Source organism: Gasterosteus aculeatus, chromosome 13 (genome assembly GCF_964276395.1).
Source record: "Gasterosteus aculeatus chromosome 13, fGasAcu3.hap1.1, whole genome shotgun sequence".
NCBI lineage: Eukaryota > Metazoa > Chordata > Actinopteri > Perciformes > Gasterosteidae > Gasterosteus > Gasterosteus aculeatus.
Genome location: NC_135701.1, coordinates 10,948,703 through 10,961,235, shown reverse-complemented (window position 1 = coordinate 10,961,235; position 12,533 = coordinate 10,948,703). Strand labels below are relative to the sequence as shown.

The following is a 12,533-nucleotide window of genomic DNA, read 5'->3' as shown; positions in this document are numbered from 1 at the left end:
CATACCACAGGAAGAAAGTGACGTAGGAATTCCATCCCTTCTCCTTTGAACTGTGTTTCATCTCCCATAGATTGCGATGGGTATCCCCCTCCATAGAATCAAGGACATCCGTTTGCTTTACGGGGAAACTCCATGGGGCGACACCCTTATTAACTTTGAGGCTCCAGAATGCACGCCAAGTCCGAGAGGGCACGTCATAGCCGCGCGCATCACCAGCGAGAACCCCGATGAGGTAAAGCTCAAGCGCAACGTTTTGTGACGTTCTGTTGATTTGCAACACTGATCCGTCGTCCTGGTGCTCTCTCACAGGGGTTCAAGCCCAGTTCTGGCACCGTTCAGGAGCTGAACTTCCGCAGCAGTAAAAACGTCTGGGGTTATTTCAGCGTGGGGGCAACAGGAGGACTGCATGAGTTTGCAGATTCCCAGTTTGGACACTGTTTTTCCTGGGGAGAAAACCGCGAAGAAGCCATCTCGTGAGCTACTTTTCTTTAAGCCTTGAAGAAAATTCAATGTGATAGGATAGATGTGTTTATCAGCTTGAATTGTTCCACGTTCCTCAGGAACATGGTGGTGGCTATGAAGGAGCTGTCCATTAGAGGGGACTTCAGGACCACAGTTGAATATCTAATTAAGTTACTAGAGACGGAAAGCTTCAGAAACAATGACATTGACACCAGCTGGCTGGATCATCTCATTGCAGAGAAGGTGCAGGTAAGAGACTGATGACTTTGCGCAATAAATCATTATACGGCTAAGTACTTGGTCACTGTTTTTCGGGGTGTTTGTTTGAAGCCACGTGCTCTTCCTACAGGCGGAGAGACCAGACACCATGCTGGGCATCGTTTGTGGGGCTTTGCATGTTGCTGATGCAAGCTTCCAAAAGAGCATGTCTGATTTCCTGCATTCACTGGAAAGGTCAGTAACCACAGTCCCCTCTTATTAATATCTCACTAGAATTCTCTGTTTCTTTATATTTTTGACTTATTAAAAACTACTGCATCCACAGAGGTCAAGTACTCCCTGCAGCCAGTCTCCTAAACTCTGTCAATGTGGACCTAATATATGAAGGAGTCAAGTTCTGCCTCAAGGTATCTGCTTTTTCCCCTTCAAACGTCCCTTGTTTGACTTCCCCGTTTTAACCAATGCGTTATCACTTCTGCTACTTGCAGGTTGCTCGCCAATCCCCAACAACCTTTGTCATTATGATGAACAACTCCAACATCGAGATAGATGTCCACAGGCTGAGTGATGGCGGCCTCCTGCTGTCCTATGACGGAAGTAGCCACATCACCTACATGAAGGAGGAAGTGGACAGGCAAGAATCTGTATATATTCTTTCATGTGTTTGTTTGATTTAAAAAAAAAATATATATATATATATATATATATATATATATATATATATATATATATATATATATATATATATATATGAACTCCTTCATCCCCCACAGCTATCGCATCACTGTAAGCAACAAGACCTGTGTGTTTGAGAAAGAGACGGATCCCACGATGCTGAGGTCGCCCACAGCTGGTAAACTGCTGCATTACGCGGTGGACGACGGAGGCCACGTTCTTTCAGGAGAGATCTACGCAGAGATTGAGGTGAATGTGGCAAACGCTGGTAAAATAGATTCCTTGAGGCATGCGGTACTTTTGTTCACCGGTTGTTGGCGCTGTGGTTTCAGGTGATGAAGATGGTGATGGCGTTGACGGTGCAGCAGTCCGGTTGTGTCCACTTTGTCAAGCGAGCCGGAGCCGTTCTGACGCCTGGCTGCGTGGTAGCTCGTTTAGCTCTGGATGACCCCAGCAGTATACACCCGGTAAATTAATTTAATTTCTACCACTTAATAACATTATTTTGATGTTCAGGTCTTGACTAAAAAGTCCAAAATGTTGGCCTTATATCTACAAATTGAAAGTGTTTGTTGTAACTTCTGCCTGGTATACCAATCTATATCATTCATCAGTAATAAATATCATTCTGTGGCATTTTTATCTTTCATTTCCTGCTTCCCCCTGCTGTTATAGGTGGAGCTCAACACCGCCGTATTGCCACCCCAGCAACCACTGCCCACCGTGGGTGAAAAGCTTCACCAGGTGTTTCACTGTGTGCTGGAAAACCTGGTGAAAGTCATGGCGGGCTACTGCCTAGAGGAGCCTTTCTTCAGCAGCAAGGTACACAGCCGGCCTTCTGCCTCTGCAGATTCCTAAAGGATGTCATCGGTGTTACTCAGATGCACATGTCGATGTCTGCAGCTGAAACAATGGGTGTCTACCCTGATGAAGACCCTCAGGGACCCCTCGCTGCCCCTGTTGGAACTCCAGGACATCATCACGAGCTTGGCGAGTCGCATTCCTCCCAGCGTGGAGAAAGATATCCGTAAAGTGATGGCTCAGTACGCAAGCAACATCACCTCCGTCCTCTGCCAGTTCCCCAGCCAAAGGGTGAGTGACGCTCATGCACGGCGACATATTGCCGGTTGCAGTTGCTCAAGTTCTCCAGTGTAATCTGATGACGTTATCATTATTCCAGATTGCAAATATTCTAGACAGCCATGCAGCGACCCTGCAGAGGAAGTCCGACCGAGAGGTGTTCTTCATGAACACTCAGAGTATTGTTCAGCTAGTACAGAGGTTTGTGTTTTCCTTTCTCTGTGCGATTTAGATTGTACAGCATTAATAAACAAAGTAATATCCCATTAATTGAGGAATATGAATGGGGCTGGCACAGGTACCGCAGTGGAATTCGGGGTTACATGAAGTCGGTGGTCCTCGATCTGCTGAAGAAATACTTGCAAGTAGAGATACAGTTTCAACAAGGTGAAGTTAATATATTAGCAGAGTAATTTTCTTTAATAACCATGGATTGTTTGTCTAACGTCATTTTACTCTTGTTATCACAGCTCACTATGACAAGTGTGTCATCAACTTGCGAGAGCAGCACAAACCTGACATGAGCCCTGTGCTGGAGTACATATTCTCACATGCCCAGGTTTCAAAGAAGAACATCCTGGTCATAATGCTCATAGTAAGGCCACAAAACTGCCATGCATGAATCAAACAATCCTCAACACAGTATATTTTAGTGACAGACAATTTGTACATTGTGTAGGACCAACTGTGCGGAAAGGATTCCATGCTAGCAGATGAGCTCATGGACATTCTCAACGAGCTCACGCAGCTCAGCAAGATGGAGAACTCAAAGGTGGCCTTGAGGGCCAGACAGGTAACGTCTCAGACTACCTGTTAAGTGTCACTTAAACGCTATTATGTTTGTTTTAAATGTGCTTTTTAAGATCAGGTTATTCAATTGTTATGGATTTGATATTATATTTGCAAATGTGTCATAGGTCTTGATTGCATCCCATTTACCGTCATATGAACTGAGGCACAACCAGGTGGAGTCCATCTTCCTGTCAGCCATTGACATGTACGGCCACCAGTTCTGTCCAGAAAACTTGAAGGTCTGCCTCTTTGTGTGGAGAAATTTCATTGTGATCATCATATCTTTTAGCAGCTTTAATATATATACATATATTTAATATAGTCTTTTTTCTTCTTTTGCACAGAAACTCATTCTCTCTGAAACCTCAATTTTTGATGTTTTGCCCAATTTCTTCTATCACTCCAACCAAGTTGTCTGCATGGCTGCTTTGGAGGTATGGTCAGGATACAAACACCTTTTTCCTTTTGCATTTCCAGTTCTTAAGCAGTGATAAACTCTTGTTTATTCATGACTCAGGTGTATGTGCGCAGAGGTTACATCGCCTATGAGCTGAATAGCATCCAGCATCAACAACTGCACGATGGAACGTGCGCTGTGGACTTTCAGTTTATGCTGCCATCATCACATCCAAACAGGTAAAAAGAAAATCATCCACTGAACTGCAATCAAAAGACCACTTCCAAAAACTGGAGAAATATTACGTCAAAACTGCATCGGAAGCTGTGATGTTGTCACAACAAAACCGTCTGTTGCTGTCCTTCAGACATCCCTTCTTTGTTCACTGCTTGTTCAGTGGTGCAGGTGAAGAGCCTACGAACTGCTGCTGTGACGGCGTTTGGCTTACACTGAATGCAGAATGCTCTTACCCACCGGGCATTAATGTTGTCGTCCCCTGCAGCTTGTTTAGTGCTTTAATCGAATCATAATGCCTTATGTTAGAGGTGCACTTTCATCATCTACTGCTAACACTCACCTGTCACTCATCTGATTTCAGAGGGAGCAACCCTACTCTCAACAGGTAGAGTACAGCTCCTCCCAACCAGCCAAAGCACCCGATGTCTGTGTCTGTCTCACAGCAGTGCATGCCGAATGTGCTCTGTGGCTTCTTTCCTTCTGCCCTGTGAAAATAGAAACTTTTTCTCAAGGACCCTTCTAACAAGTCCTTCAGTTTTTAGCGGAGATTTTTGACACAGGTTTTGGATATTTTATTTGTTCCGTGTTGCTCTCTGGAACGTCAGGCCTGAGATTTCGGTGACTGTTGCCGAATGGATAGACCTTTACTCTTAAGCATCACGTTTCTATTCTTGATTTGCAACTCCCAATAACTTGTAACAATCGGTCTTTATAACAACAGTTCATAATTCCCTTCAATGCAATACATGGAAAATTCCCATCAACTGTGTGTAGTTCTATTCTCATATTTGCCTTTTGTCCGAACATCCTGACTTGCTTTAATTGTTCTCTGTATGCGTATTTCTATTCTTGGCTGTTCAGTGTTTTCTTTGCTTAAGCAAACCTCTCAATGTGATCATTCCGTTGTTGAGTCTTGCTGTTACTGTCTGTGTGTCTCTTTTTCAGGGTTCCCGTGCCAGTGAGCGGATCAAGCCAGTTTAAAATGAGGCGAGAGAGCAGTGAACTCTTCTTGGAGGGAGCCTTTTCTCCCCCCTGCCAGCGCATGGGCGCCATGGTGGCTTTCCAGTGTTTCGAGGACTTCAAAAGGTCACTTTCAATTTGGTTGTGATCTTCCTTTACAGCCTCTGTATCAATGTAAAAGACGTGTTGATCAAAGCAATACCAAGTTTCATTTTCCTTTTTCTTTTGCAGGAATTTTGATGAAGTTCTCTCCAGCTTTGCAGAACCGCTCTTGGAGAGCGCTCCATTCTCAGAGTCCTGCCCCAGTCTGTTTGAGGAGGAGAACTTCAAGGTGAGTGCTGCGGGGGTGTAAGAGCCACTGCCTATAATCAAATTTTAAAAAGGCGACTACAGCCCGCGAGTTCTCCCTCATTCCCTACAGAACACGAGGGAAAACCCGATCCACATCATTAACGTGTCCATAAAAAACGCTGACACAGAAGACGACGATGCCCTTGTTACGGCCTTCACCGCATTTGCCCAGTCGAAGGTTTGCTTGCTTCTTAACGCAATGCAGAATCTAATGAACGAGATGTTGTTTTAGCCTTTAATCAAAAATTGTATTTTTTTTTTTTTTTTTTTTTTTTACAGCGCCCTATCCTCTTTGAATATGGCATCAGACGGATCACATTTCTAGTTGCACAGAAGGTAATTGCACACTATTTAGTTGGTATTAATAACAAGTAAGTAAAATACTAGAAATTAGTATATTTTGCCACCTCAATTGCACTTATGATTCTGGCTACTCCTTGAACTAAAGTTTGACTCAAAATCTAACACAATCCTTGTTTTCCTTTGTTCAATTCCTTGTTTTGTCATTTTTCTGCTGTTCAAAACCTTTTATTCGTATATATGAACATAGCTGCACTCCTTTTGTTCGGTAAAGATCCCAGTATAACGACTTTAGACGTACAGATTTACTGTGTAAGTAGACATGGTTGTTATCTGATTCTTTTTTGTCTCGTCAACAGAGGGAATTCCCCAAGTTCTTCACGTTCAGAGCTAGAGATGGGGTACGTTTTTCTTAGAAAACCTGTAGTTATAGAATTGCTGTTCGGTTAATGAGCTGAAATGCTGCTGTCTGAGGAGGTGGTGACGTGTGTGTCTCTCTCTCAGTTCCAGGAGGATCAAATTTATCGTAATCTGGAGCCTGCTTTAGCCTTTCAGCTGGAGCTCAACCGCATGAGGAACTTTTACCTGACAGCCGTTCCCTGTGCCAACCACAAGATGCAGCTGTACCTCGGTGCTGCCCGCGTGCAGGAGGGCGTTGAAGTTACAGACTACCGCTTCTTCATACGAGCGATTATCCGACACTCTGATCTCATCACTAAAGTAAATAGAGCAACTGGAAATCACAGCTTTTTGATTATTTGGAAAAAAAAACATGTTTCCTTTTTATACACAACCAGGAAGCGTCCTTTGAATATCTTCAAAATGAGGGAGAACGTCTACTGTTGGAGGCCATGGATGAGTTGGAGGTGGCCTTCAGTAACACCGGTGTCCGCACAGACTGCAATCACATCTTCCTCAACTTCGTCCCCACTGTCATAATGGACCCCTCTAAAGTCAGTGTCCGGCACCTATATGCTAGCACCATAATTACTTAGACATGTATAGGACTTCTCTGTGTATACCAGTGTTACCTCTCAGTGGTCTATGTCCTCTTCTTGGGACCCTCAGATCGAGGAGTCTGTTCGCTCCATGGTGATGCGCTATGGCAGCCGTCTTTGGAAGCTGCGGGTCATGCAGGCTGAGCTGAAGATCAACATCCGTCTGACCCCAACCGGGAATGCCATTCCTGTCCGCCTGTTTCTCACCAACGAGTCCGGCTATTACTTGGACATCAGTCTGTACAATGAGGTCACCAACCCAAGTTCTGGACAGGTGGGGACAGTGCACAGTGGATTTTGAAAGAAAGTGGATCTAGTTTTAACCAAAATATGTGGCATGTGGCAGGGGATTCGTTCTGCACATTGGTTTGTGGTTCATTGTCATGTGAATCACTGGTTTCCCTTACCAGATCATGTTCCAGTCATATGGAGATAAGCAGGGTCCTCTGCATGGCATGCTGATCAACACTCCGTATGTGACCAAAGACCTGCTGCAGGCCAAACGCTTCCAGGCTCAAACTCTGGGGACTACATACGTCTATGACTTCCCTGAGATGTTCAGACAAGTACTGCAGACCTACTGAACTACGTTTATTTCATTTTCTGTTGTTCCTAAGAATTTTACTCTTAGTTAAAATATTCCCGTAGGCACTGTTCAAGCTGTGGGGTCCAGGGGAAAAATACCCCAAAGATGTGCTGATGTGCACCGAGCTGGTTGTGGACCCTGAAGGTCAACTCGTGCAGATGAACCGCCTGCCTGGAGACAACGACGTAGGGTGCATTTTAAAGCATTCATGTCGGTTCCTGCTTTTTTAAGTGTGCTGATGCCGGCAATCACTAAAATCTATTCTTCTCCAGGTGGGAATGGTTGCCTTCAAGATGACGATGAAAACTCCAGAGTACCCAGAGGGCAGAGATCTCGTTGTCATCTGCAATGACATCACTCACATGATCGGCTCATTTGGTCCTCAGGAGGATGAGCTGTTCCTCAGGGCGTCAGAGTTGGCTCGGGCCGAGGGCATTCCCCGCATTTACGTCGCAGCCAACAGTGGAGCGCGCATCGGCCTGGCTGAAGAGGTCAAACACATGTTCCAGGTGGCCTGGATCGACCCCACTGACCCCTACAAGGTGACCGTTGATGTGTATTTACAGTATACAAGTTGAGGCACAGACCACCCGAAATAGTGTTGCAATATGAATGTGTGGTTGTGCATTTCTTATCAAAAGTTCTTTCCATTTCCACGCAGGGCTTCAAGTACCTCTACCTGACGCCACAGGACTACACTTGTGTCAGCGCCACCAACTCTGTTCACTGTCGCCATGTAGAGGAAGGGGGCGAGTCCAGGTACGACAAGTCCTTGGTTGCTCTCATAAAGTAGACGTACGGCTGCTGTATCACTGACACCCTTAACTCGTGTCTTCATCCCTGTGTCAGGTACATCATCACAGACATCATCGGGAAGGACGATGGTCTCGGGGTTGAGAACCTGCGAGGTTCCGGCGCCATTGCTGGAGAATCCTCTCAGGCGTATGAAGAGATTATTACAATTAGCATGGTGAGAATATAGATCTGATTTTCCCGTGAGTAAAAATAACAAAGGTTATCCTCTGCCATGTCGTCACGTGAGCCAATATCTCTGCTGTGACAGGTGACGTGTCGCGCTATTGGAATCGGAGCATATCTGGTCCGTTTGGGACAGAGAGTGATTCAGGTGGAGAACTCTCACATTATTCTGACTGGAGCAGGTGCTCTGAACAAGGTTAGTTTGGTAAAGAAATCCCACTGCTATTGATGAATAGCAAAATATTAATATATATATATATATATAGATAGGTATAAAGAGAGATGCATACAGTGTTGGAGACAATCTTGTTCATTTATATGAAAGTTGCTCAGTGGTTCATGAAGCAAAATAAAAGTTTGATTGCGTAAAAAATGATCAGGATCCAGCTGCTTGTTCTGAGGCTCCATCACGTGAGAAAGGAAAATAATTTGGCTATTTGTGCATTTTACAAATTCTAGAACTAACAATTTAGATTAGACTACATTCAGTAAGTGTTTTTACTGGAAAGTTGACTTATCAAAACAAAATAAAAGCTCTTACAGAAATCTTTGTCCCAATGAGAGTCCGTGTGGGATAAGATTAAGTTTCTCCATGTGTGCAGGTTTTGGGAAGAGAGGTCTATGCATCCAACAACCAGCTGGGAGGGATCCAGATCATGCACAACAATGGAGTCACACACACCACCGTACCGGATGACTTTGAGGGCGTCTTCACCGTCCTCAAGTGGCTCTCCTACATGCCGAAGGTCTCGCTGAACACGAGAACGTTCACGTAGTGTGACGTCGATAAAAGTTCGACCAAAGAAATCTGACCAACTGACCATAGTTCCTCTTCTCCTCACAGAACAAACACTCCCCTGTGCCCATCATAGCAACGGCAGATCCAGTAGACCGAGAGATAGAATACACTCCGACTAAGGCACCGTACAACCCCCGCTGGATGCTGGCCGGGAGACCTCACCCCAGTGAGTGTCCACATGTGATATGAAAGGCCTCCTTTTCAGCCATCAAGCTGGTTGATGTTCTTTTTGTCTGCATTGATGTGATTAGCGGTGAGAGGTTCCTGGCAGAGTGGATTCTTCGACCACGGCTCCTTCATGGAGATAATGGAGTCTTGGGCTCAGACGGTGGTAGTGGGCAGGGCACGGTAAAGAGGTCTACATTCAATGTACACGGCTATGAAATATTGTGAGTTATCAAATCTTAAGCTTGAATTTTTTAATATCTTGGTTGAATAAAAACAGGTTAGGCGGAATCCCCCTCGGTGTCATTGCCGTTGAAACACGCACGGTTGAGTTCACTGTCCCAGCTGATCCAGCAAACCTGGATTCAGAATCTAAAGTGAGTGAATAACGCCACAGGTTAACCATTAAATCGGGTTCGGTCACAATGCTTCAGCTCTATTCGTGCTTTCGGTGTCGACGTCAGGTTCTGCAGCAGGCGGGCCAGGTGTGGTTTCCAGATTCAGCCTTTAAAACGGCCCAGGCCATTTGTGACTTCAACCGTGAGCATCTTCCTCTAATGGTGTTTGCCAACTGGAGGGGCTTCTCTGGTGGAATGAAAGGTAACATATGAACACTGAACGTTTCCGTGAGACTGCAGGACAAGTGTTTTTTATTTGATAAAATAATGTGTTTATGTTCATTTGGCTCCCAGATATGTATGACCAGATACTGAAGTTCGGCGCCTACATAGTGGACGCCCTGCGTGGTTTCCGTCAGCCGGTGCTAGTGTACATCCCGCCACATGCTGAGCTGAGAGGAGGATCGTGGGTGGTGATAGATCCCACCATCAACCCACTGTGTATGGAGCTCTATGCAGACAGGGAGAGCAGGTAGCTGAAGCAATGGTATCTCTGTTGAGGTGTGTTTTGGGGAATAGCCGGCCTTCCGTTTGTCTCACTGTTGCTGCTGTGCTTTCTATGTGCAGAGGTGGTGTGCTGGAGGCTGAAGGTACAGTGGAGATCAAATTCAGGAGGAAGGACTTATTGAAGACCATGAGAAGACTAGATTCAGTCTACGCTAGTCTGGTGGAGCAGCTCGGTAAGAGGCTATTTCATTCTCAACCCACTAAATCTCTGTTCATAACCTTTCTGACGAGCCTTTGAGTAGATCAATCACTCACTTCTATTCCATCAGCTTCCCCGGAGCTGCCTGACAAGCAGGGCAGAGAGCTGGAGACAAAGCTCAAAGCCAGGGAGGAGTTCCTGTTGCCCATCTACCACCAGGTGGCAGTGCAGTTTGCAGATCTCCATGATACCCCAGGCAGGATGCAGGAGAAGGGTGTCATCACTGTGAGTGTGCGCTTCATCAACTCTCATGTTATGACGGACAATCTCAATATGAAAACAAACGAGTGTAAAATGACTGGTTGGCTGAGGAAATAACTATGAGGTGGTAATTCCAGTTAAACTCCTGACAGGATATTTTGGAGTGGAAGAACGTGCGGACCTTCTTCTACTGGCGTCTGCGTCGGCTCTTGTTGGAGCAGGTGGTGAAATGTGAGATTCTTGAGGCCAACAAAGACCTCAGTGATGGACACATGCAGTCTATGCTTCGACGCTGGTTTGTTGAAACGGAAGGAACAGTCAAGGTACGCTGGAGTCTCTGTAGGGCTGATGGATTCAATTCTACAGAATAGAACATTACTCGTACATTTTTTTAGGATTTTTTTTAGGAATGACTGCATCGTAAAGTAATGCTATTTTCCGCATTGTTATTTACTGTGAACATTATTAACACTTGCTGAGCTAATATAACGTTCTAGTAGCTGTTTTTGCTTGTGGCCTGCAAACATGGGGTTGCTTTTGTTTTTGAAGTGCCTCATTGTTAAAGTTGATCCGAGATTTAAAGGTGTATCCGTCTGCTTTTTTCCAGGCCTACCTCTGGGATAATAACAAAGAAGTAGTTGAGTGGCTGGAGAAGCATTTGACCAAGGAGGATGGCATACGATCAGGCATCCGAGAGAACATCAAGTACCTGAAAAGGGAAAACACCTTGAAACACATCCGCAGGTACCACAGGTTTTTTGTGGGCTTATTTTCATGACAATACTCTTACGAATGCCCAAAAGCCATACATCACGTCCTTATGAAGCATAAAATGATTTTAGCTGTGGAATTTTACATAGATGGGTAAAGCACTAGCTAATACAGTCCCAATCACCCCCAATCTTTAGCTCACACGGTCCTGTAAAACACTGGAGCTACACCGACCTGATAGCTTTATCTTAAATAATATATAGCAAACAAGCTGAAGAAATTCTTTAATTTAGCACTTTTGTCCATCTCCAGTTTGATAACTCAATAAGATACATGCAAGTCCAATTTTCTTACACAGAAATAACTGAAAAAATACTGCAGACAAGCTCAGGCCAGTTTCGCTCTCATGCGCTTTCAATGATTTACTCCAGCACGTTCCTCTTGTGTTCCAGTGTGGTAGAGGCCAGCCCTGACATAGCCATGGACTGCATCATCCAAATGAGCCAGAACATCACTCCGTCCCAGAGGGCCAAGCTCTCGCATCTGCTTGCAACTATGGACAGCGCCAGCACCAATTAAGCTGCGGAGCTTCACCGGGTTTTATTTTAAAAAAGAACAAAAGGCGATGCTCCGGTTAAATGCACCTTGTTGGTAAAGAGATGGAAGATTTGCATTTTTTGGGGGGGTCTATTTGGGCACAAAGTGACTTATTCCTCAGAGATCACATCACCACTACAGTGCTCTGCCTGTTGTAAACGTTGCTTTTAAAAGGCTTCTTTGCAGGGACGTCATGATCAGTTTGACAGGCAGACAAAGAGTTTGTCTTTTTATATTTGTGATGAAAACAGTAAGTTCAGCTTCTCACATCCAGAAACGTTCCGGTTCACAAACTACGACCGGATGGCACATTTCATTTGGCTGTGTTTGCACATAATAGTGTTGCAGTGTAACTGCGTTTGTTCAGTCTTTTGAGTGGCAAGTTTCACAAAGTGGGAGACGCCTTAGTTAGTGGATGGGCGTTGTCCTCAGTTAAATGTATTAAATAGAGATATTTTGTTATACTGTTCATGTAGCTCAGATAACTGATCAATTATTTGATTGATTACCAAGTAAAACTAACAAAAAAAGTGTTTTTTTGCATTGAAGAAATAAAAGAATGTACCAGTATTAAAATGCCGAAATGCAAATTAAGAACCGATTAAGATGGATTCAGCTGTCCGTTCACTTCCAGTCTGTCTGAGTGTTTCTATGCTGTAGTGTTGTTTGTTCTACAAAACAATGTAATGAATGATAGGAGATACTGTGACACTTAATGTGATACTTCTGAGCTTTTCCTTGATTTTTGCAGTAATTCAGGTTGAACAAAGGATTGCCAAAGTAGTCGCCTAAGTGATGGCTTAATTCTCCTCTAAAAACAGGGACATTTAATTTTAAATGTACATCAACTCTGTCTTGTATTGTATTTCACTGAAGACTGTTTGTTAATAAATGTCATTGATATATTTTTGTCAAAATAAA

At 44.4% G+C, this 12,533-nt stretch overlaps 1 protein-coding gene across 5 annotated transcripts in view; it reads left to right on the top strand.

Moving 5' to 3' along the window:
• Nucleotides 1-12,533, top strand: part of acacb (acetyl-CoA carboxylase beta) — an 18,955-nt gene extending 6,422 nt beyond the window's left edge. For 4 of the 5 annotated variants that reach the window (XM_078086708.1, XM_040194739.2, XM_078086710.1 and 1 more), the window contains 43 exons: nt 71-232; nt 310-473; nt 561-711; nt 812-915; nt 1,007-1,088; nt 1,170-1,315; nt 1,455-1,605; nt 1,689-1,823; nt 2,032-2,178; nt 2,260-2,448; nt 2,537-2,637; nt 2,735-2,823; nt 2,907-3,031; nt 3,116-3,229; nt 3,354-3,467; nt 3,573-3,662; nt 3,746-3,864; nt 4,224-4,247; nt 4,808-4,948; nt 5,054-5,153; nt 5,244-5,351; nt 5,453-5,509; nt 5,833-5,874; nt 5,978-6,193; nt 6,271-6,426; nt 6,542-6,745; nt 6,882-7,037; nt 7,120-7,242; nt 7,330-7,599; nt 7,719-7,816; nt 7,907-8,027; nt 8,121-8,231; nt 8,638-8,781; nt 8,880-9,000; nt 9,086-9,182; nt 9,280-9,376; nt 9,464-9,599; nt 9,692-9,869; nt 9,965-10,077; nt 10,174-10,328; nt 10,457-10,627; nt 10,912-11,048; nt 11,468-12,533. In XM_078086708.1, coding sequence (XP_077942834.1) covers nt 71-232; nt 310-473; nt 561-711; nt 812-915; nt 1,007-1,088; nt 1,170-1,315; nt 1,455-1,605; nt 1,689-1,823; nt 2,032-2,178; nt 2,260-2,448; nt 2,537-2,637; nt 2,735-2,823; nt 2,907-3,031; nt 3,116-3,229; nt 3,354-3,467; nt 3,573-3,662; nt 3,746-3,864; nt 4,224-4,247; nt 4,808-4,948; nt 5,054-5,153; nt 5,244-5,351; nt 5,453-5,509; nt 5,833-5,874; nt 5,978-6,193; nt 6,271-6,426; nt 6,542-6,745; nt 6,882-7,037; nt 7,120-7,242; nt 7,330-7,599; nt 7,719-7,816; nt 7,907-8,027; nt 8,121-8,231; nt 8,638-8,781; nt 8,880-9,000; nt 9,086-9,182; nt 9,280-9,376; nt 9,464-9,599; nt 9,692-9,869; nt 9,965-10,077; nt 10,174-10,328; nt 10,457-10,627; nt 10,912-11,048; nt 11,468-11,594 — 5,586 coding nt within the window. In that variant the 3' untranslated portion in view covers nt 11,595-12,533. The remainder of the gene's footprint in view (nt 1-70; nt 233-309; nt 474-560; nt 712-811; nt 916-1,006; nt 1,089-1,169; nt 1,316-1,454; nt 1,606-1,688; nt 1,824-2,031; nt 2,179-2,259; nt 2,449-2,536; nt 2,638-2,734; nt 2,824-2,906; nt 3,032-3,115; nt 3,230-3,353; nt 3,468-3,572; nt 3,663-3,745; nt 3,865-4,223; nt 4,248-4,807; nt 4,949-5,053; nt 5,154-5,243; nt 5,352-5,452; nt 5,510-5,832; nt 5,875-5,977; nt 6,194-6,270; nt 6,427-6,541; nt 6,746-6,881; nt 7,038-7,119; nt 7,243-7,329; nt 7,600-7,718; nt 7,817-7,906; nt 8,028-8,120; nt 8,232-8,637; nt 8,782-8,879; nt 9,001-9,085; nt 9,183-9,279; nt 9,377-9,463; nt 9,600-9,691; nt 9,870-9,964; nt 10,078-10,173; nt 10,329-10,456; nt 10,628-10,911; nt 11,049-11,467) is intronic. The other variant, XM_078086707.1, reaches the window with a different exon arrangement.